The 22,123-nt window shown below is 37.7% G+C and overlaps 1 protein-coding gene across 2 annotated transcripts in view; it reads right to left on the bottom strand.

Annotated features, from left to right (window-relative positions):
* The window catches only part of dnah5 (dynein, axonemal, heavy chain 5), an 86,172-nt gene that overhangs the window by 63,706 nt on the left and 343 nt on the right, over positions 1–22,123 (bottom strand). Inside the window, exons 2-16 of one of the 2 annotated variants that reach the window (XM_058402298.1) lie at positions 7,686–7,820; positions 7,508–7,592; positions 5,759–5,889; positions 4,682–4,900; positions 4,105–4,242; positions 3,838–4,014; positions 3,622–3,735; positions 3,387–3,494; positions 2,957–3,079; positions 2,604–2,819; positions 2,362–2,388; positions 1,520–1,627; positions 1,356–1,441; positions 836–1,157; positions 502–708 (exon numbers count right to left, since the gene is read on the bottom strand). In XM_058402298.1, the coding sequence (XP_058258281.1) occupies positions 502–708; positions 836–1,157; positions 1,356–1,441; positions 1,520–1,627; positions 2,362–2,388; positions 2,604–2,819; positions 2,957–3,079; positions 3,387–3,494; positions 3,622–3,735; positions 3,838–4,014; positions 4,105–4,242; positions 4,682–4,900; positions 5,759–5,889; positions 7,508–7,592; positions 7,686–7,820 (2,196 nt within the window). The remainder of the gene's footprint in view (positions 1–501; positions 709–835; positions 1,158–1,355; positions 1,442–1,519; positions 1,628–2,361; positions 2,389–2,603; positions 2,820–2,956; positions 3,080–3,386; positions 3,495–3,621; positions 3,736–3,837; positions 4,015–4,104; positions 4,243–4,681; positions 4,901–5,758; positions 5,890–7,507; positions 7,593–7,685; positions 7,821–22,123) is intronic. The other variant, XM_058402308.1, reaches the window with a different exon arrangement.

Raw genomic sequence — 22,123 nt, 5'->3', positions numbered from 1 at the left:
CTGGTATGTACATACACATACTCCAGTTTCTACTTCCAAAGGCTTTGTTTTCTTTTTTTATTAGATAAGCAGAGTATATAGTTAACATTATTAAAAATGAAATTACATAATTAAAAATTAAAATAGACATAATTAACTGATGTTAATTATATACTTGTCTGAAATTAGCCTAGTCAAATCACATACACTGTTAGAAACCAAAACATTCTTAATTTACCCTGACAGAAGGCAAAAGAGCCTTGCCAGCACTTTTCAAGCAGGAATATTAAAAGAAGACAAGAGATCACTAGTGTGATCTGGCAGAAATGGCAGAAAAGTGGACAGGGCTTCCAAGTTGTCAGTTAAAATCAGAGTGTTCAAAACACATGTACAACTGTTAAACATTCTTGATTAAAAGGTTGATCGGCTCATCTGTTCCTGCGCATAATGTGCTAATGTTGGCAGATCAACAAACCACTCCCATCCCTCACAGCATCACACAATCTATAACCCTGCCTGTACCTGGAGTTTGTTGTAGTTCATTTTCAGGGCTTCTTTTCGCTGCTGTAAGATGGTGGCGAATGGGGGGATCTCCAGTCCCATCCGGCTCATGCAATCAGTCTCGCGGATCTGGGTCAAGATCTGGGGATCGAAGTTCACGTACAAGTCCCGGGTTTCTGCACACCTGACCAGCAGAGAGGCCTGCAGGCCCACTTTAGCCACTTCGATCTAGAAAACAACAGTCATGTGCTTTGACTCCATGTACGAGTGAGGCAAAGAATGTCCAAAGACATGCTGCTGAATCCAACACCAACAAAACAGATTTCATTCAGTAAATCTTAACAGTAAATCTAACCTGTGCCATCCAGCCTTGATGGTACAGCATCTCAAACTCCAGTAGCACTTTGGCCACGCGATTGTAATTGCGTATGATCCGTTTGGCCTCAGTTGTATCAAGGACGCCTGGGTGCTGTTGGAAGAGCTCCATGGGTTCCTGGATTCTCCGGTACAGCTGCCGAACCCAGAGGATCTTCCCCGAGATGGGTGGGAGCCCTCGGGCGATGGGCGGGTCCATCTTCTGCTTGCTGTAGATGCGTGACACCATCTCAATGTCGCGGCCATAGTTTTGTAAGACCCTCTGGTACTTATCACTGATTCCCAGGTCTGGGATGCCAAGTCTGGGCAACAAAATCAAAAAGTCAACCAAGCTGATGGGGATATGAATAGTTCAGAAAATCAATGCAATTTCAATTTGGTGTCTTATATTGACTAAACTGACTATAGTAAAGCTGTAAAGGTTATAAAAATGTTACCTGTGTATATCCTGGTAAATAATAGTGAATATATTCACATAGTGCACAATGACAGCAGCTCACCTTTCAAATTTCTTCAGAACATTCAAGGCTCTCTCAGTACTTTGAATTTTGTCAAATGTGTTGTCCATGAACGTCTTGAGTTGATTCTGAAACCAAAGGCTTCAGTTTAGATGTTTCTTCTTTGGTAATGGTTCTCTTTAAGTATTCCTTAGTGATCTACTTACATGCAGCTCAGTGGTCTGTCTACAAAACTCCTCATAGTCCTGATCAAAATCAGTCCTCCTCTGGTCCAGGAAATTGTACTGCTTATTTTTCATCGCAAACACAATATTCTGGAGAAAGACCACATATATTTGCCTCAGACAGCCAAAACATCTTGTGTGACATTTGAGTCAAGAGGAAAGTTTCTTTTCCTCTGATACCATTCCTTTAGGCTATTTGAGGCAATCGCATATGTTTAAATGTATTAGCATGTTAGTACATGCAGTCTAACATTAGCTCATGGTCTGGTTAAATTAGGCTGTTGGTTTTTAGCAAGGTTAAACTGTTAAAGTTTACTAGCTGTTTCTAGCTTGCCGAGTCCTTTATAATTGCTCAGGAAAGCAACTCACTATAAAATATTCACAGTCTGTCAGCTATTACAAAGAACAGAAGATTGCATTAGGTCTTTATCAGCGTTTGTTCAATTATTCATCAAGCACATTGTCCACTGCCTTTCAAGACACCTCTGCAACACCTTTCACCAAATTAAAAAACTGGAGGTGAATAAACTCTACACTGTGATGGGAAGATCAGATGAATGTTAATGGCCTGAAGGTGACTGAATGGTATTATTAGCTCTCCATTAGGAGCGCTCTTTTATGTGGATCTTGGAAATGAATTTACTGTAAAAATTAATAAATAAATGTACATGTTATAGAAAGAGCACAATACTGAGCTCAGTCTATGGTAAAAAGACACAGCTGAATCTTGGTTACACCATGCAGGGACATGCAGAAGAAACAGAAGAAGAAAAGACATGCACTATTATTTAATCTAACCAACCAGTACTCTTTTTTTAGATTACCTCCCATTTTCCTTGCATTTCTGCAGTCTGTCAATTAGGGACAGTAAAGAGCATGAATATTAAGGTTAGCGACCACATTAAATGCTATAAGATCTAATGCTGTTGTGGGTAATGCTGTGGGTATTTGAAGTATTATAAAATACATTCCAATTATTATGTATATTTTCATTCAGACTGGTAAAAGTAAGCATTTGATCCCAATTAAATATTATTTTCATTAGAATTATCTTCAATGGGCAAACCTGAAATCTTGTTGCCATAGTTTCCAGACCCTCGATCTTGGAGTCCTGTAGGGCTGAGTAGGTGTTGATGGTGCTGAACATGCTGAGTATTTTGTTCAGGCGTCTCTGGAAAGTGTCAAACTTGCCAAATATGTACATCTCGCTGAAGTCAAACTGTCGCTCTGATGTACTCTGCTCCAGCTTTTGCTTGGTCTTGTGGAAATATTCCTGGTATTCCTGATCAATAAATCCATGCTTTCATAAGAACTACATACATACAACAGGTTACATGTTTAAAAAATGAGCTGGTTAAAGACGTAAATGACATTCATTACAAAAAGTAATTTATCAGCTGTCATGTAAAATTCTGTTACCTGGTTTAGACGGATGGCAGCTCGGAGTTTCTCTGCAACCACGTCCTGAGGCTGGTTCCATATTGTGGCTGAACCGTTGTTAGTAATGTAGGCTTTGCATGCTGTTATCATCTGATTTGTGACCTGAATAGAACAAGTTTGGAATAACCTGAGTATCAGAATCACCTCAAGAAACTGTTTATCCAGATCAGTTGTCTAGACTAAAGTGTCTTCTGGCTTAAATATTAAAAACAAAATCTGGTTAGTTAAAATTAGTCCAGAGTTGATCAGCTCCAAGGCTAACGGCCTTGGCTTACATGGTTACAAATTAGCTTACATGGTAAAATCAATGATCTTCTACAGTATGGAGGATGGTTTATGTTTTGACTAGCTGATGGATGCAAACAGTAATACAAAAATACTAAAAAAGAATTGTCCATCTTCATCTTACTTTAACAAAAAGGGATGTGATCTTCTCTGAGGTGTTGTAATAACGGGAGATGCTGTGAATCATCCGGATGGCGTTTATGAGCCCAGGAATAGCCTCCACCATTGACACCTGTGTTAAGAAACAAATATCTATTAAGTGTTTAATGTGAAATCAACTTATTACCATTATAACAAATTATGGTTTGTATAAAAAAAAAAACCCAGCTAGTCCGTGAGGAAGAAAGTCTGTATCTTACAGGGTCGCTGTTATACAGGGGGTCACAGAACCTCTCAAGTGTGTAGAGATACTTCACATTGTCTTTGGCCTCATTTGCTGAATCTGTGATTCTGATGTCCAGCTCTTTCCAAGCCTGTGAGAACAAACAAATATAGGCCACCAGTGAATGAGCCTCTTAATTAACCAGCTTAAACACCTTGGACAACTTTAATAGCTTGAGTTTTGGAGTTACCACCTTGATGAGTTTGGATTTGGCTATCATGAGAACACCTAGCACAGCTTTGACATTGGGACTCTTAAGCTGATCCAGAAGGTAGTTAAAACGAGACATGCGCTTCTTCCAGTGGTCCAGCTCAGCTCGAGGACCCAGATCGTCAGCCTCCTTCCTCAGCTGGTCACTTTCTGCTAGAACCTTAGGAACGAGGATGGGAGTGTTGTGATTAATTTGAACATCTCTTCTCAGTCGATGCAGTGCACGCATTAATTTACTGATTTCTTTTACCTGCTCGATCTGCTTGATCCAGATCTTCATGCAGGCTTCAATCTTCTCCATAGCTTCAGTGCTGTTGGCCACTGCTGTGTAGTCTGAGGGGCCTTTAAGGGTTTTCAGATCAAACGTGTCACACTCTTTGAGGTTCACCTGGGAGATCAGAAAAAAAGACATTTTACTGCAAATGTGACTTTTACCAAAGGCCTTTTTTAACATTCCCACTGTTCATGTCCACAGTGACTTATTGAATTGAAGTGATAAGTTCAGTCCCATGAGCATTTTTCTTCTGAAGCTGTCTATATGGCTCTCCTGGATGGCAGATTTAATCTGTATGTGTGTGTGTGTGTGTGTGTGTGTGCATGTGTGTGTGTGCGTGTGTGTGCATGTGTGTGTGTGTTCCCTGGGCTACCAGCTGCATCAATATTTTACAGTACAGAAATTTATAGTGGTGAAAGCCATATGACAAATGACCTCATAGATAGATTCCAGTCTTTCACATTTAAAATTCTTTCCACAGAAGAAAGTGGATCGATATCAACATAATGTGTGTGTGTGTGTGTGTTTGTGTGTGTGTGCATGCATGCGTCACCTTCTCCTCCAGGCTCTCCTGTGCCCCGGCGAGCACAGATACGAAGCTCTCAAGAGAGCTGATAAAATCCTGTTTAACCGTATGCGCCTGAGGGCTGGACAGCTCGCCCCAGCCATGGTTCATCTTCTTCAGTGTGGGGATGAAGATCTCGGAGAGCAGCTGCTCCACACTCTTCAGCAAACCCACTCCTGTTGTGTCCAGCATATTGAAGTTCACCTCCTAACCAAGAACAGTGTGTAAAATTTAATAGGGCCATTACCATATATCATTTGATTCACTGATTCAATTAATTCATGTCTCATTTGAGTCGATGAAACTGCCTTGTTCGATTTTCTGGTCCTTTTATTGCAAAGTTTCAAATGATCAAGAAGAAAAGAAAACTGTAAGATTAGTATGATTCTAAAATATAGTCCAATATACAAATTGTCTTTTTTACTCAAATCCTAATAAAAAAAATAACCTCCTTTAATTAGTTAGTAAATTATGACTTTAGACACATAGTTTTTGGTCACAAACATAAATAATAAAAGAAAATGCCAAAGATTATACCTACAAAATAAACAGAAAAAAAAAACAATTTTACATGAAAATATAATATAATATATTATATAAATAATATGAATATAACTTTCAAAAGGAAATAAAATCTCTGAGAAAAAAAATCAGAGTAGTTAAAATATGTAAAAATAACAATTAAAAAAAAAGATTTTGAAGTAAAAAATCAAAATCAGAGTAGTCTAGGTTTACTCAGAGATATTGAACATTTCTGACCTTTCTGTTTTGAGTTGCATGAACTAGTTTATTTTTATTTAGTAAATCATTCACTGTAAAAAATAGTAAAAAAAAAACCCCAAAAAAACAACAACTAAAAAGACAACTAAAATATAAATATAATATAAAATATACTTTGTCTACTTAATAAAATGATCAAATGTTTAAACGAAATGAAATTCAGAAAGTTGTTAAGAAAGAGAAATGTTCAGAAATGGAAGCTGAAGTAAGTAATTAAGTAAGCAGCCCAAATAAATTGAGGCTTCTGAAGGGTTGAGCAAATGAATAAAAGGGTTTCGGACGTACCCTGTGAATGTTCTCAGCAGTGATGGCCTTGGAAGTACTCGCCCGGGTGAAGAAAACACACACACCGGTCAGAGCAACATCACTGCCCTCTGTCACGAACACTTTCGCTTTTTTGTTACGGGAAGCAACAGCTACAGACATGAAAAGACAAAATAAATAACACTGCTCAAGTGTTGCTTTATATTTAACTTTATATACATTCAAATACAAGACCAAGATTAATCCTGACAATAAAATACAACACACATGAGTGCATGGTTGAGTGCATAAGTTTGCACACCCTGATATTTAAATGATCATACCAACAAGTGTGAATTGGGGTTCGTTCATTTTCCTACACACTTTTTTAGGGTGTGACCCAATCAGCTCCCTAGTTCACTAGTTAGGGCACTGATCAGGGATTTGGTCATCACAAAAGCCTTCTAGTGTACATTTGCTCCCAAACAATCCCATAATGCACCACTTCGACGCTCACTGTGTGAAGCCTCTCAGCTCAAAAAATGGAGACAATCTTCATCACCACTAACTTCATCTTCAAATGTAAGGAGCTGTTGATTATGATTTCAAATGGTTCCTTACCTTAGCGTACTTTATTCTGTTTGATTCCAATGAGTGTTTAACGAAAAAAAATAAAAAAAATCCACTAGCCAGCATTCAACCCTGCAAGTACCATGTGATTAAGCTAACAAATTTACATGACATAGAAAACGTAGATATTTTACATGCTGTATCCTGATTCATGACCTAGGGAGCTACTGAGCTTTTATTGAGAGTCTTATTGGGTCTCTTGTGACTCTTACAGCAAACTCATTACTTTAACCAGTTATGTACTGTTCATGTTCATATAAAACGTGTTGACTGTTAAAAGTTGATCCACGCTTTAATGAGGCAAATGAATTCAACACTTTCAAGCTTGCTAATTAAAAGGGCAAATGAAACACAGTTGCTGGAATATTTAAGCTGTGTGAAAATTAACACGTTCATTTTTGAGACATTTTGTTTACTTCCTGTGGAGGCTGAAGTCAAACTGAACTACCCTGGCTAAAATGGATGGAGTAAAAAGAAGGAGTTTCATGTGAAAAAAGTTTGCAAAGAATTATATATATAAAAAAAAAACAAAAGGTGTACGTGAGAAGGTAAGCAATGCTTTGGCTTACTGGAGAGTTTAAAAACTGCCTCCATATTAACATAGTAGAAGACGACGGACTGAGAGAAGTTGTTTGAATTGGACTTGACAGATTTGATAATCAACTAGCACTTTAATATGTCTTTTTCCTGTAAAAGCACCGTTCAAGCTAATACTCAGTTTCCTCATGGTTTTATTGGAAATCTGTTATTCACAGGAGAGAAGTTAAAAAAAAAGATGCTATTAAATGATAGTATTTCAATAGAAATATACTTCCTTTGTGATGATTCTGTGATTTTACATTAATCCATCATTACAATCTTTAATCCTGATTGAATCGTGAACAAGTTGTATGAATAATTCGGTTTTTGTTTTTTTAATTGATCGTCAACCCTGGTTTTAACAAATAAAAAAGAAGGCAAAATAAGGATTAATATTTTTTATATTAAAAAAATATTTCATTTTTAAATAATAATTGTAACACACTTTACCCAAATTGTACAGTCCTCAAACTAACTGACAAAAAAAAGCCAGTTGTATTAAATGGACACACAAATTTGGCCCCTATTACATCCAAACCTAATTGACCCTATTATTAATCACACTTTACATCATGCACTAACCTGATTCTGTGGTCTCTGTGTCTTGATAGTAAAACATGAGGTGTGGAAGACCATCAACAGCAAAGAATTGCTCCATCCGGTCAATCTGAAACGTGTTTTAGTCAATTATAAGCATCGTGGACCTGGACAGAGACAAGACGATAGTGACACACAGTGAATCATTACAGTATTATCATACCTGAGCACCTTCCAAAATGCCATCCTCCACCTCGGCCTTCTCCAGGCCGACGCAGGAAGCCACGATACTGAGAATGTAGTCATGTCTTCCGTCCAGTCGTGCACGTTTCGCCTCGCGCTCCTCCTTCAGCTTTTGCTGGGAACCAGAATTGCAGAAACAGAATGCAAAATTTTAATCTCGAAAGAAAAGTTTCATGTTGCCATGGACACAAGTGGAATTATGTAAATGAGATTATGCAGTTTAGTCTGGATTTACTGTCTTTTTTGTGTTAGAAACAATTCTTAATAAGAATGCAAGGACAGTGAGGATAATTCAACAATTTGAACCTTTAATTTTTAAATAAACATTAAAACTTTATCTTAATGGTATATATTTTTTAATAATATTACTAAAGTAGCATGTGGTGCATACATTAGTGTAACCTAACATAGAACAGCTATTTGAAATTATTCTCAAACTAAAGCATCTCATTAGCAGTTTCTATCTTCAGCTTCTAGATTTCTGGAGCAGGATGTAGTCACTGGCAAAGCATCAACAATAAAAGTCATTAAAAGTTGTTCGGAAGTTCAGTTTGAAACAGTTAGTGGTGAGGAGAGGACGTCTCCGCTTGGTTATTTGTCAGTCAAATGGCATCTTGCTGTAAAAGTGGGCTGTTCTTGGCCACTTTTACTGACAAAAGCTAGAATAAAAAGTCTAGTTTGCGAGACTAAGTGAAGTAAAGAGTAGGTAAAAGTAAATAAATTAGAAGCAAAAAGAAACAAGCTAGCTAAAATAAGGTTAATCCAAATAAACAACAAATGTTTACCATCGAAAAAACAATAGCAAGGACAGACTACGTACTTTAATTGCTGTAATCTGACTGTTCGAAATCAGAGTTGAATGAAGCTGAACTTTAGGCTGGACTGCTTTCGAGTCACTCATCATACAATTTGGTAACAAATAAATAAATAAAAAAAACTGCCTCCCCCCCAAAAAAAAAAACCTTGAACATCCGATTCCTTTCATCCAATACAGGTTCCTCTTGAGTCCCGCTTTCTGGACAAGTTCCGAACTCTGCACTGAACAATCGCGAGCGTTTTAGCTTCTAGCCCCAGCTCCAACTTCAGCGAGCCCCTTATGGGAATCTGTTCAACTCATCGACCGGTTGCTTTGGATTCTTCTCCAAGTGGATTTTAGGACGTCGTAAAGACAGACAGACAGCCAGACACAATAGGACAAAGACCAAAAAACTGGCCGACCAGACTCATTGGGGCCTCTCGTTAAAAGACGGAGACTGTAAAAGTTGCTTGCCTGGGCTGCTAGGAAACACTATTTAAAAAAAAAACAGCTAGCCAATAAATCTAACTGCATATTGTACGCTAGACATGAATCTACATTTTCTGAAGTAGGGAAGTAGGAACCTGTATGCTGGTTGCACGTAAGAATGTCTACTGTACGCTGAGTGCTGAGCAACTCGGACAGATTTTAAAGTCAACAGTCATTGTACACCAATTGTCTCATTTCATCTTCACTTTTTTTTGATAATGCTTTGTTAGTGACAGAGTGAGTATTTTGATGTTACTATGGCAGTATGATAATTTGGCCTTAAACCACAGTGCTGAATACTCTGTTGTGACTGGTCAGAAGATATTGTCAGGAATTTGAAAAGGTGTGTAGAAATGTTTTTTAAGCATACATTACTTAAAACTGATCATTATCTGAATGACTAAATGTGTGATCTAAATGTTAAAAAGTAAATGTTGCCCCTGACTAAATTATTTCTGCGGGGGGTGGGGGGTGTAGGTGGTCTTTAATTGAAAAAAAAAAAAAGTAGGTTGTTCATTGGAGTCAGAAACTAATGTTTTAATTGTATTAATTTTTGTATTTATTTTTGTGCAAAAAGCTAAAGATACTTCAGAGACCTTGAGGTATATATTTATATTTATATTGAGTTACAGTAATGGTTTCAAGTGATTTGAGGATTACTCTTAATTGCCTTAAAGCAACAGTAACTAACTTAAATGTAACAATAAACCTCATTTATCAAGTTGGATACAGACAGAATTAATACTAAATGAACAGGGGAAAACATTCATAGCCTACTTGTGTTCCTGTGTAAATTTATACATAAAAAGACTAATATAAACCTAGCATGATCAGATTCTACATAATGTCTGTTGCATGGATTACAGCACTTGGAATACTTTTTTTTTTTTCCATTTCATTGTCTGTACCTCTTATCCAATCTATCATCCTGTCACAGGGAGCCTGTGCCTATCTCAGGCATCATTGGGCATCAAGGCAGCATACATCCTGGACAGAGTGCCAACCCATCACAGGGCACACACACTCTCTCCAGGCAATTTACAGACTCCAGTCAGCCAAGAAGCATGTCTTTGGACAGTGGGAGGAAACCAACCAAGCACGGGGAGAACATGCAAACTCCACTCACACAGTGAGCCTCGAGACTCGAACCCAGGACGCTGCAGGTGTGAGGCGAACATGCTAACCACTAAGCCACCACATATTGAATATATTAGCATAAATAAATTGCTTATTATTATTATTATTACCATCATCATTATGTTTATTGGAAAATAATTAACATAGGAGTTGTAACAATAACTTGCCTTTCTGTCAGAATGCATTACAGCACCCTGTAAATTATTTTCTTTTAACAGTATACCATCAAAAGGTTTTCTTGTTGTTTTTTTTTTTACATGTCTTGTCCATGTCAAGTACACTGTCACCAAATGTAATTGACTCATTCCTTCAATTCTCAAGACCTCCCAAGGTTGAACCACTTGTGGACTTCTGCAAATCTCCTTCCTCCATTTTTTAAAATTGTTCCAATAGTCCATTACTAGAGCAAGATGATGTGAAATTCTAAGACAAATCAGAAGTTCCTCTAGCCTGTGTTCTCTGAGCTTTCTGCTTTCTAGAGTTTCACATTTCTTGCCACCGTCGACTAAATTGATGACTTGGTCTGCACATGTCCACAAAATTTATCTTAATTTCTATTCCTATAGTTGATCAAATCACGGCTGGTTGACACGAAGTAAGAAACACCTAGCCAAACAGCAGGACAGCAGAGTGAAAATTTATGGTCCAACTTGAGGTCATGCCCAAATGGAACAGTAAGACAAGCCCAGGCAAGTGGAAGCAAGCTCAGTTACTGACCTGTAGAACTCCTTAGTTAGGAAGAAACAGTATCACACAGCAGCAACTGTTGCCTAGTAAACATGCCCCCAAATATGTCCAGGTGGCTTTTTCGGACCGAGAATACAATGCCCTGAAAGTTAATGACCACAAACAAACACATTGGTCCATACCAACAGATTGTGAATGGCATTTCTATACAGAGTGGTGCAGTGGTTGAAAGTGGAAACAAATCCATTTGAAAATGGAGTTTTCTTGCTTTATACCAATATTGCACAAATTCACACCAATTTTAGATCATTTTTTTCTACCCATGTGATCATGTGACAGAGAACCAAGAAAACCAGGATCAAAGGCTACACCAATCAAGTAGCCAAACAGTCAGAAAGATCACTATTTAATAGCTAATAGATCTACTACAAAACAACATTCACCAAAAAGTCCAACACACAGCCATATCTGGTCACTCCAGGAAAGTTCCTCTCATCATGCAAGTATAAAAGATTCTGGAGGTGGAAAGTGTGCAACAAAACATATCTTGTCTTACCTTCAGTACCTTTGACACACTTTGTTTCCAAAGCTGCTTCCTAAATACATAGGACATCATAGTTTCTGAAGCCAGTGTCGATTTGGGAAACAGCACAGTACTAGATAGGAATTGGATATCAGGAACCACTTACACTTTGTTCATAAAATCTACCTGTCCTTTAGTATTCATACCTTACAGACCACACACACCTGGATTTCAGTGATCTGGTAAAACATCATTGTGTATGTGACAGATACTTGTCTTGAATGCCTGTGAAGGTGATGTTACACTGTGTGAATGAAGTGTCTAATTCTCATTTTGGACAAAAGCCAGCCGTACCGGTGTAGGCTGCAGGTGTATTGATAAATTCAGCTATTCAGTAATACTATATGACCATTTATCTACATGAAGTAGCTTAACATCTTATATGAAAAAGTAGTATATACAGTTTAAACTTGTACAATACGTATATATGTTGTACAGTATAGTGCACAGTGGTGATATTGGATAGAAATTAAATCTGCTTCGTGAAAATCATGATCCACTTGAATGGAAGATGATGCACTGGAGTGTGAAGCTGGTGTTACATCTTTCTTAAGAAATGGTTGTACATATGAGTATAGTGGAATCAGATGTGCAAGGTTGGATTGAAAACCAGCACCCATACGGCCCTTTCCAGATAAGACTGGACACCGCGGGGTTAGCGGGAGCTGACAAGCTATCACAAACTATCTAATAATATTTAACTGTACAAGACATGATGGCAGTCAGAATTCTGCAAAGGTTAATCAGTATAACAGATGTGAGCCTTCCCAAAATTGCTGCCACACAGTTGTATGTTGTAGCATTGCAATTTTTCTCCACTGGAACTAAAGCGGCCCAAGCCTGCTGCAGAATGATTCCTTTCGAGATTAACTGGAATGCCGACCCTATGCCAGGTTTCTTACTCAACATCATTGTCTGACTTCACTAATACTCTTGTAGCTGAATGGACAAATCCCTGAAGCCACACTCCAAAATCCTTCCCAGATGAGTGGAGGGTATTACAACAGCTAAGGGGAAACTAACTCTATATTAATGTCTATGGATTTAGAATGGGATGTGCAACAAGCATATACTATTGCTCATGTAGTGTATATTGTTCAGTGTATACAACAAAATTAGGTAGCTGCTTAAGGTTAGCTGTTCACTCAGTCAGTATCTTTAGAAATCATGATTTTCGCCAAAATTTGCAAATAGGACAATTTGGCTAGTTCATTGTGCCAAGCATCTTGAATAATTTTTTTGAAACTTTTGCAGAATACATTGTATTTATTTACATTTTCTCACATGATCTCTTTAGTTATACATGTTCTACAATGCAACTGTTACTACATGACTCATTTAACACCTACACTTACTATCAATTTTTATTTACAAACATACAGTTAACTATAGAACTATTTTTAACTGACTTATCATGGAATAATATCACGTCCCTACTATATTTGTGAGTCTACAGAAACACACTTTGCTAGGATGTTAAAAGCTGCAGTATATAACACTGAGGTGCAGACAAGACACCCAGTAAACCTAGGAAAAACTTGAGCCGTGTAGGTTCGGCTTACCTTATCCTGAAATTCCGGTCCATTGCTCAGCATCTCGGCCAAGTTCCCAAGTAATCCCCCTTTTAATTAATATGGCAGTTTCCGATTCCGTGATCATGGGCATTAAAGCCGAATGTTTAGAATCTTAAGCTTGTCTTCGTGCGTATTTGATTCACTCTTCCGTGACCTCACGTAGTGTTGGGTGACCATCTGCTTCTGCTTGCTGATCAACAGAAGGTGGTTGTGTCCTCTTTCACCTATTGAATGTAGGATGTGTATTTGAAAGGACTAGCTTTAAAAGGAATAAACATTTGTGTAACTCCATACAGTGCAGAGTTTCTCAATACACACTCCCTGTGTTTAGGAGTGTTTTGGACGTACCTGTAAATGGCTGTGTGAACAGCAGTTTGTATGCTAATGAGGTGAAAGTAAGATAGGGTCCAAATATCTGATTCTAATATCAAAGTAGAGGGTGCTACTATCGACTGAAAATAGTCAGGCCACACACATTTCTAGAATTACTGAATCAGGTACAAGCCGTTAACCATCAGAGCTTTTAGAAAATTTCACTAAATATTCACTAAATGGAATAAATGCAGGTCATAATATACTTTCTAAAAGCTAATTTAAGTTTGGTTCCAGGATTTTCAATGTTTGCAATCAGACATTTTTTTCCAAATAACAGCAAATATGTAATTTTTGCATGGCTAGTTTTCAGTTTTATTGTGTTTGGATTTTGGAAACAAATGTTAGAGTAATGATTATTGAGTGATCAGTTGATGCTTTAAGATGTTTAGTGATAATATCTAAGTAAAGCTTTTTCTAAAACAACATTGTTTCTATGGTAACAAGGAAAGGAGTATCCAGTATTAATGCTTTTCTGCTTCACGGAACATCCACTTTCTCTGAAATAATGATAATAATTATGATATTTTGTTTACGTGGACTGGTCAAAATGTAAGTCCTCATTACTGCAAGTTGTTACTATAGCGGCAATGATGTATTATAGTATATAAATAAATATAAATATATTATATATATTTTATTAAGTTATTTAATTTTTCCTCTGTTCTGGTGTTAATCAATTACTTTTAGCAGACATTATATGAACGCAGCCTTGAAACTGTAGTTTTAGGGGCAAGAGCTAAGTGCTCATTACTATAGATGTCTCATGCTAACGTTATTTTTCAGTCTGAATAGTGCTTTCGTCTTGAAAAGTGTGATCCCATTGGCTCCCAGAACACCGCAAACCTCCAAAAGCTCTTATTACCGGCTTTTTCTGCTACTTTCCAATTAGGCCAATTAAAAAGCCTCAAAGCCACACATCCGGGCAAGTAAAAAGTTCCCAAAGTGCCTGTGAGCCGATGCAGCTGTCGGTCAAAAACCCAGACTGTGAAGCTTTGCTTTTAAAGGCATTTTGAAGGCATCAATATTTCAAAGAGTCACGGCTGATTTTGCTGCACTGCGCTGCCTTTTAGCAAGGGCTCGTGTAACCAGAGACCCATAATGAATTATGCAGAGGGACTGAAAACTGGTGAAGACACACACACACACACATACACAAACTGACCTGCTAAATGCCCCCACAGTGTCAAAACTGTCATGTATAACTGTCATCATGGAGATATTTGTTCCCCACAAACAGAGAATATACACACAGACACACAACAATCAGATAACTGAGTGCCTCTGTTTTTCACATTTAGCTTCCTGATACAAAAAGACCCAGATGTGGAGCAATCAAACAGCACAAAAAGACCAAATGAGCAACGGTTAACAATCAATATGGCATGCATGTGAACTGAAGCCTCGCACAATCACTCTAAATTATTTTTTTGTTGTTGTTCTTGGACAATAAATCACACCAGGTTCACACTAGCAAAATTGAGCTAGATTGTCTCGTATTGGTTTTGTGTTACCATGCATGTCGTCCTAAATAAAGAGAATGGGTAGAAAAAAATCACTGAAGAGCAATAATTACACTACAGTTGAATTGACTATCCACATATCTATTTTGCAAGCTAAAGATTGATGTAATTAATGTAATGTGTACAAAATCCCTAACCCCCAAAACCTGCATCCTGTAGCTGGACAACAATCATCCAGTGGCAAGAAATGAAAAGAAGCCAGATCCTGCTGTAAAAGCTCTGACCTGGCAACACTCCCACTCCCAAGAATCGCTTTTATGCTATCTAATTATATATGATGTATTCTCTGTTAAAAAAAAAAGTGTAGCTTCCTCTGAACAAGTATGGACTGCTAAGTATATAGCAATGCTAAGTATACTATTTTCAGTATGCTAGGCGTGTCGCAATGCTACGTATGCTTCTCTAACTATGCTATCTGCAGCACAATTGTACTAGTACTCCGTTAAGTGCTCTAAGGACGTTGTGATGCTAAGTATACTTCTTTGTGTATACTCTGCAATCCTAGCATACAGCATCTTCCTTAGATATTCACCCGCTATGAACTTTTACGTTTCATTACTGGATCTGAAACATAATTGGACTTGTACCACCTCCACAAAGCATTTTATTTCAAAACCATTTATTTCAATACTTGGTAGAACCACATTGTCTCTATCAGCTCTGATCCTGATATTTCACTGCTCGAGGTCTGTCAGACTGGATAAAAGTCTTTCCACCGATTGTAAATTAGATACAAGTCGACTCAGACAAACTAACACAATCAGGTTTTTCTGGATTAGATCAGGATTTCTTCTAGGATTGCCTTACTTCTTGCTTTGTTCCTCCATCCTGACCTCAGCTCAAATCCCTGCTGATGAAAAGTATTCTTTATAATATGATGCTACCACCACCATGCTTCACACTGAGTTTCTGACAAGCATAGTGCCTTGTTGTTTTTCTTATTCTTTCAGATGCTCCTACTACAGATCGCCACAGCAGGTCATTTGATTTGGCACAGGAGGCCCATCCTGCCATATCCGGGCTGGGGACTCAAAAGTTCTATTTTGGTCTCAGAGAACCTTCCATGTGAGAAAATGTGCTACAACATTTACACAAATTTAAATTTTTGACACTTAATAAAGGCATTTTTACAAATTTATATTATGCCAATTTATTACTATTTAGTATTTTTAATTCAGGCATTTATTCCCTGTTGGTCCAGTATTAAGATCCCATGCCTTCACAGCCGTGGCCCAGGTTCGATTCCTGGGCAGGGAACCAACCCAGCCACTGTGGCTCAGTGCCGATAAAATGAGAGGGTTTTTGTTAAGAAGGGCATCCTGTGTAAAAACCATAATCAAAATGTGCAGCTTGGATGACCCTCTGCAACGACCCTGAACACGGAGCAACCAAAGGACAACAACAACATTTGTCATTTCTGCCAGTGTGGAAATTACACTGTAGTTATAGTTAGTGTACATTTATAAATTAGCATACCTGGATAAATTTTGTAATATAATCAAATAGAGAATACTTTTGAGGAATTCCAATGTCATGATGAAAAGCTGACAAGAGTGTTGAAAAGTGTATTGGAACACAGCCCTGTGTGTTGCCATGGCATAAATTAAAACTCTGCTTATCCCCTTTCAGAGAGCATGTGGCAATGTCCTCGACCTTGCCTCAAGTAAACACTCGCATAAAACACACAGATGCTAACTGTGCCGGTGTGCTGATTAGCACACAGCTGGCAACTGCACGATGAATGAATCAACAAGCACATTTCCATATGCACATAACATCTGGACAAACAAAATACTGCCTTGATCCATCATCCTAAAGGGGAAAAAAAGAAGATCCTTCATGAGCACGTTTGTGAATCAATAAAAAGACAGATTTCACTGATTAATTTAACAGAATACAGGAATACTAATGTGTTCAAAGGGTACATTGATAAATTAGTATGTGAAAATAAAATTAGCGGAATTCTTTTCAATCTGCATTTAAGATAAACTTGCATACTTCACCACACATTGCTAGCATATCAAAACTAAACCTGTAGAATTCTCTTTGTGTTTTTAAGAAATGCTCAAAAGTAAATTGATACACTTCTCAAGAGTCACAAAGAAATACTTAGCTAATCAAAACAAACTTCACCCCAGATGTACTCAGAAATTTAGTTTATGAGCATAGCTAAACTAAACCAGGGGAGCTCTGTGAGGAAAAGACACGCAGCTAGCAGGCTAGTAATTATATCATCTTATTAAAACAGACTGATTTTTACAGGCAGGTTTATTAAACTGGCTCCTCAATTATCTAATCGGAGCTTCACAAAAAGCCTAGACAAGTTTAGAAGCTTAATAAAAGCATAGTTTTAGGAAAACAAAAGAATTCTGAACTTTGTAGCAAGTCAAAGCAATTTAGCACAGTTCACCACAAAAATGCTAGCACAGCAAAACTAAACCAGTGGCACATCTGTGAGGAAAATACCTTTAGCTACAGGCTAGCAATTTACACAAAAGCGTCTTATTGAAATAGACTGATTTTTACAGGCAAGTTTGTCAAATTGGCTACTTTTAGAAGTTTAGAATCTTAATAAAAAACATAGTTTCATTAAAATAGAATTATGAAATTTGTAGCAAGTCAAAACAATTTAGTCCAGTTCACCTCAAAAATACTCTATGCTAGCACATCAATGGTAAACCAGTGGAACTCCATGAGGAAAACACTTTTAGCTAGCTGGCTAGCTTTAGCTGGCTCCTTACATACCTAATCTGTGCTTTACATAAAACCTAGACAAGTTTAGAAACATAATTTTAGAAAAAAATATATGATAATGGTTTATTAAAGCACAGCATTTTGGTCTAAACTTGTATTTGTTTGTATTTGTTTTATTTTTTTCTAAACTTATCCAGGCCACCAGGCAGAAATCCTACTGATATCACTTAGGCACTTAAAAGTAAAGTGTCAGGTTTTAGCAAAAACAATGACTGTTTTTTAGTCCAGGGCTGCAAACAGGTTGTTTAATGTGTAAGGAGCACCCCCTAGTGGTCGCCAGCATCATGTTCATGAACCTGATATTCTTATACAACAATTAAAGAGAAGATATCGGTGATCGGCTCAAATCCCAGGACTGCCAGTGGAGTTCAAATCATAATAGTTACTGAATATGGTATTCATTAAGATTAACTAATGGAAATCCCAGCTTGTTTCACTAGATATGGTGTACTTTGTATGGATTACTGCACTTACTGCTACCTCTGTGATATACTGTTGAGTTTAAAAGGCTTAAATTTCTATTACGCTTATAGCCTTTAGCAGATGTCCTTTTCCAGAGCAACTAACACAAGTGGGTTGGCATCTCTATCATTAGTTCACAAGGTCGGGGCTAAAAGTGCCGTCGAGAACATTTTGTGAAAACGAGTAATTTTATATCATTGAAATTAAGAAAAACGATATAAAATAAAGGAGGTGAGCCAACACAAGCCCATGCATTAGCCATAGAAGAGTTAGTTCTTGCTTATTATTAGTTGTAGAAATAACATTTCAATCACTGACAGGTGAAGTGAATAATAAAAAAAATAATTGATTATCTTGTTGCCGTGGCACCTGTCAAGAGGTGGGATGTATTAGGCAGCAAGTGAACAGTCATTTCTCCAAAAGTTCATATGTTGGAAGAAGGAAAAATGGGCAAGCGTAAGGATCTGAGGACTAAATTGTGATGGCTAGATTACAGGGTTGTCCGAAATAGCAGATCTTGAAGGCAAACCAGTGGAAGCAGTGTGATTCTGGGAAATCTTGAGTCTTGGCATTCATGTGGATGTTACTTTGACATGTACCACCTACCTAAACAGGGAGATTCTTGCAGACCAACTAGACCCCTTCATGGCAAGGGTTTTCCCTAATAGCAGTGGCCTCTTTTAGCAGATAATACACCTTGCCATACTGTACAAATTGTTCATAAATGGTTTGAACAGGACAAAGAGGTCAAGGAATTGACTTGGCTCCAAATTCTCCAGATTTAAATCCAATCTGTGTCTGTGTCAGGGACAGCTTGGACTGACCACCAGACGGCGCTCTGGCTGGACTGTTTTTTATGCCTTGTTTATTTTTTGCCTTTGTTATGTGCTTTTGTTTAGATTTTGTTTTTTGTCACATGTGCTTTGTCCCACCTGATCTATTGATCTGTTTCCCTACCTTTTATGCCCTTACCTGTTTACTATTTTCTCCTGAGCAGTTGCCCTATATTTACCTGTCTAGTCTAGTGCTTTTCTTTATCAGGTTTCTGGCTAGTGTATTGTGACACCTGTTTGATTTCTGCATATTTTGAGTTTATTCTGTCTTGCTTTTTGTGTGTTCTTTCTGATACCCGGGTTGTTTCTTTTCTTAATAAAGAGCCTTGTCTGTTTTAATCCTGCATTTGGGTCTGAAACTTTGCACAGTGGTTTAATTGATATGTCCTGCTGAAGGTTCAATCCCCACATTTTGCTATCTGTGTACTTGACCTTTTATGGAATATTGTGGGAGTGTCACTACATGCAAATGAGCTGCATCACGAATGCGTTTGCACGATTGCAGGTAATCATCATATACAAGTAAGCAGATAATCAGTGTTTCAAAACTTTTGTATATCAAGTGAAGATTTACAAAATGATTGAGTGATGAATGATTTACTAAAAATGTTAATAATATTTTATTTCCAGTCTGTAGTTTGGGTGATGGGGTTGTACCTTGTTTCCAAAGTGACAGTATCACAGTATTACTACAAACAGAAGAGGTATATACAATCCCTTTTTTTTTTTTTGCATGATCTGGGACTTCCTTATATTTTATACTCATTATGTTTAGTGAATGTGACTAAAATTTACATGTTTAATAACTGACAATGGACAACAAGCATGAGATAAAAAATAGATTTGCATATTAATGCCAAAATAATGATGCAATTTTTTAGGTATTATGGAAGAATTATCTTTACATAATCAAATTTCAAGTTAGTGTAGTTGTAAGTGCTGTTTAATAATTATTATTTATGATATTTACCTCAATATTTCATATTTACCTTGCACATGCTGTAGGTTGTTTATGAAAGAAAATTTATCTGTGATAAAAAAAAAAGTTTTACACATACATTACAGAAAGTCTTAGACATAAAAAAAACAAATAAAACTGTGAGCCTGGGGCATTCATGTGGAATATCATGTGTAAAGTTCTGGTTATGTTACATGATGCTGCTCATCACGAATATACACTGATCAGCCATAACATTATGACCACTGACAGGTGAAGTGAATAAGACTGATGCCTCATCATGGCACCTGTTAGTGGGGGGGATATATTAGGCAGCAAGTGAACATTTTGTCCTCAAAGTTGATGTGTGAAGCAGGAAAAATGGACAAGCGTAAGGATTTGAGTGAGTTTGACGAAGGGGCAAATTTTGATGGCTAGACGCCTGGATCAGAGCATCTCCAAAACTGCAGCTCTTGTGGGGTGTTCCCGGTCTGCAGTGGTCAGTATCTATTGAAAGTGGTACAAGGAAGAAACAGTGGACAACAGGATCATAGGTGGCCAAGGCTCATTGATGCATGTGGGGAGTGAAGGCTGGCCCGTGTGGTCTGATCCAACAGACGGGTCAGGGCTGTTTTGGCAGTAAAATGGGGACCAACACAATATTAAGCAGGTGGTCAATAATGTTATGCCTGGTCAGTGTATACTACAGATTTAACTGTTTTGCAAGGTACATGAAAAGATTATTTGGATGATTTTTAGAGGCCTCTATGCTAGGAGGTGTAATAGACTGCACCAGAATTATAACAGATGAACCATGGAGCTTCTGTACTTAAGGAGTAAGGATGTGTGGTGGTGGTGGTGGTGGTGGTGTGGTAAGATGAAGATTGTAGTATATTAGAGTACACAGACTCAGACTTGTCCAAGACAAAATTTTTAACCAGTCTTTAACTGCTCCACAGTGACCCACTCCATGGTGTCTTCAATTATCCATATATTCCTCTGGGAAAACAGGTATATACTCACTCTGTACTGAAAATCTTCCAGTTACATTATTCCAGTTACAGCAAGTAATGACTAGATGTTTATGTCATGCTGGTGTAGCAGTTTTTACACCAAAGCAAGAGAAAGAGATCTGCAACATGGTGATTGGCAAATAATATTATCAGACTATAGTGATTAGAGAGAGATTAGAGTGAGAGTTAGACGAAAATAGCGTCCTTCAAAACGGCGACTCAGCATCTAGGCAATAGAACAATGCTGAAGTGACATCTGATGACAGTGAAACAGCTATACAAGGGTTTGTCACAGAGTCCACAGAAGGAGCTGCTGTAGCAGTGTGTACAAGGAAAGCTGAGGTGTGCATTACAGAGTCTGATGGATTTACCATAATAATGGCTTGTGTGTACAGAATGAAGATGCAGAGAACATTTGTTCTTTAACTGCATGAGAAATGTTAGATTTTGTTTACTGTATTGTAGAGATTAATGGAAATGGAAGGAAGTGAAATCCACCACGGAGTAACTCTGTCCACGAAACACACTGGAGCGGAAATGACAGTACGTCCTCTACTGACTCTCAGAACTATCACAGCCAATACTTAAGCAGTAGCATGACCACTTTTCTCTTTTATAGGACCACAGGGTAAATCCCTCCATAAACATACAGCCCTCTCTAGCGACAATAAGAAACAGCAACCACACATATTACCCGGTGTACTACACCTTGTACCCTTGAGGGAGTGGCTGGTGTCAATCTAGACAAAGACACTAGACTGTCAGAAGTCACCAAGCCACAGTAGATGACCAACATGGAGGCAATAAAAGTAAGAAACCAACATGGGGCAATAAAATAATGTGTGCTGCAATATCTAAGAATAGGGTGAGTAATACACACAAAGTGGTGTTTTTCTGACTTGGACACCTCTACAGAGACCAGACAGACAGACAAACAGACAGATAGATAGATAGATAGACAGATAGATAGATAGATAGATAGATAGATAGATAGATAGATAGATAGATAGATAGATAGATAGATAGATAGATAGATCTGTTTTTTGAAGGTTTCTTAAGGGTTCTCCTGTTGTTTCTCCTATTTAAGGTTCCCATTATGCTGAATCATGTAATAGAGTACTTCTGTTATAACAGGTTCACTTGAAACTTTTGAGAAATTCTTAACTATATGAACCCCCTCCCCCCCCAAAAAAAAAAAACCTAAAATACTAACTGTGATAAAACACATATGAAACACACAGAGACAGACAGACAGGAT

The sequence above is a fragment of the Hemibagrus wyckioides genome, linkage group LG01, assembly GCF_019097595.1.
Source record: "Hemibagrus wyckioides isolate EC202008001 linkage group LG01, SWU_Hwy_1.0, whole genome shotgun sequence".
Taxonomy (NCBI): domain Eukaryota; kingdom Metazoa; phylum Chordata; class Actinopteri; order Siluriformes; family Bagridae; genus Hemibagrus; species Hemibagrus wyckioides.
The sequence above is the reverse complement of the archived record's forward strand: the minus strand, read 5'-3'. Positions and strand labels throughout refer to the sequence as shown.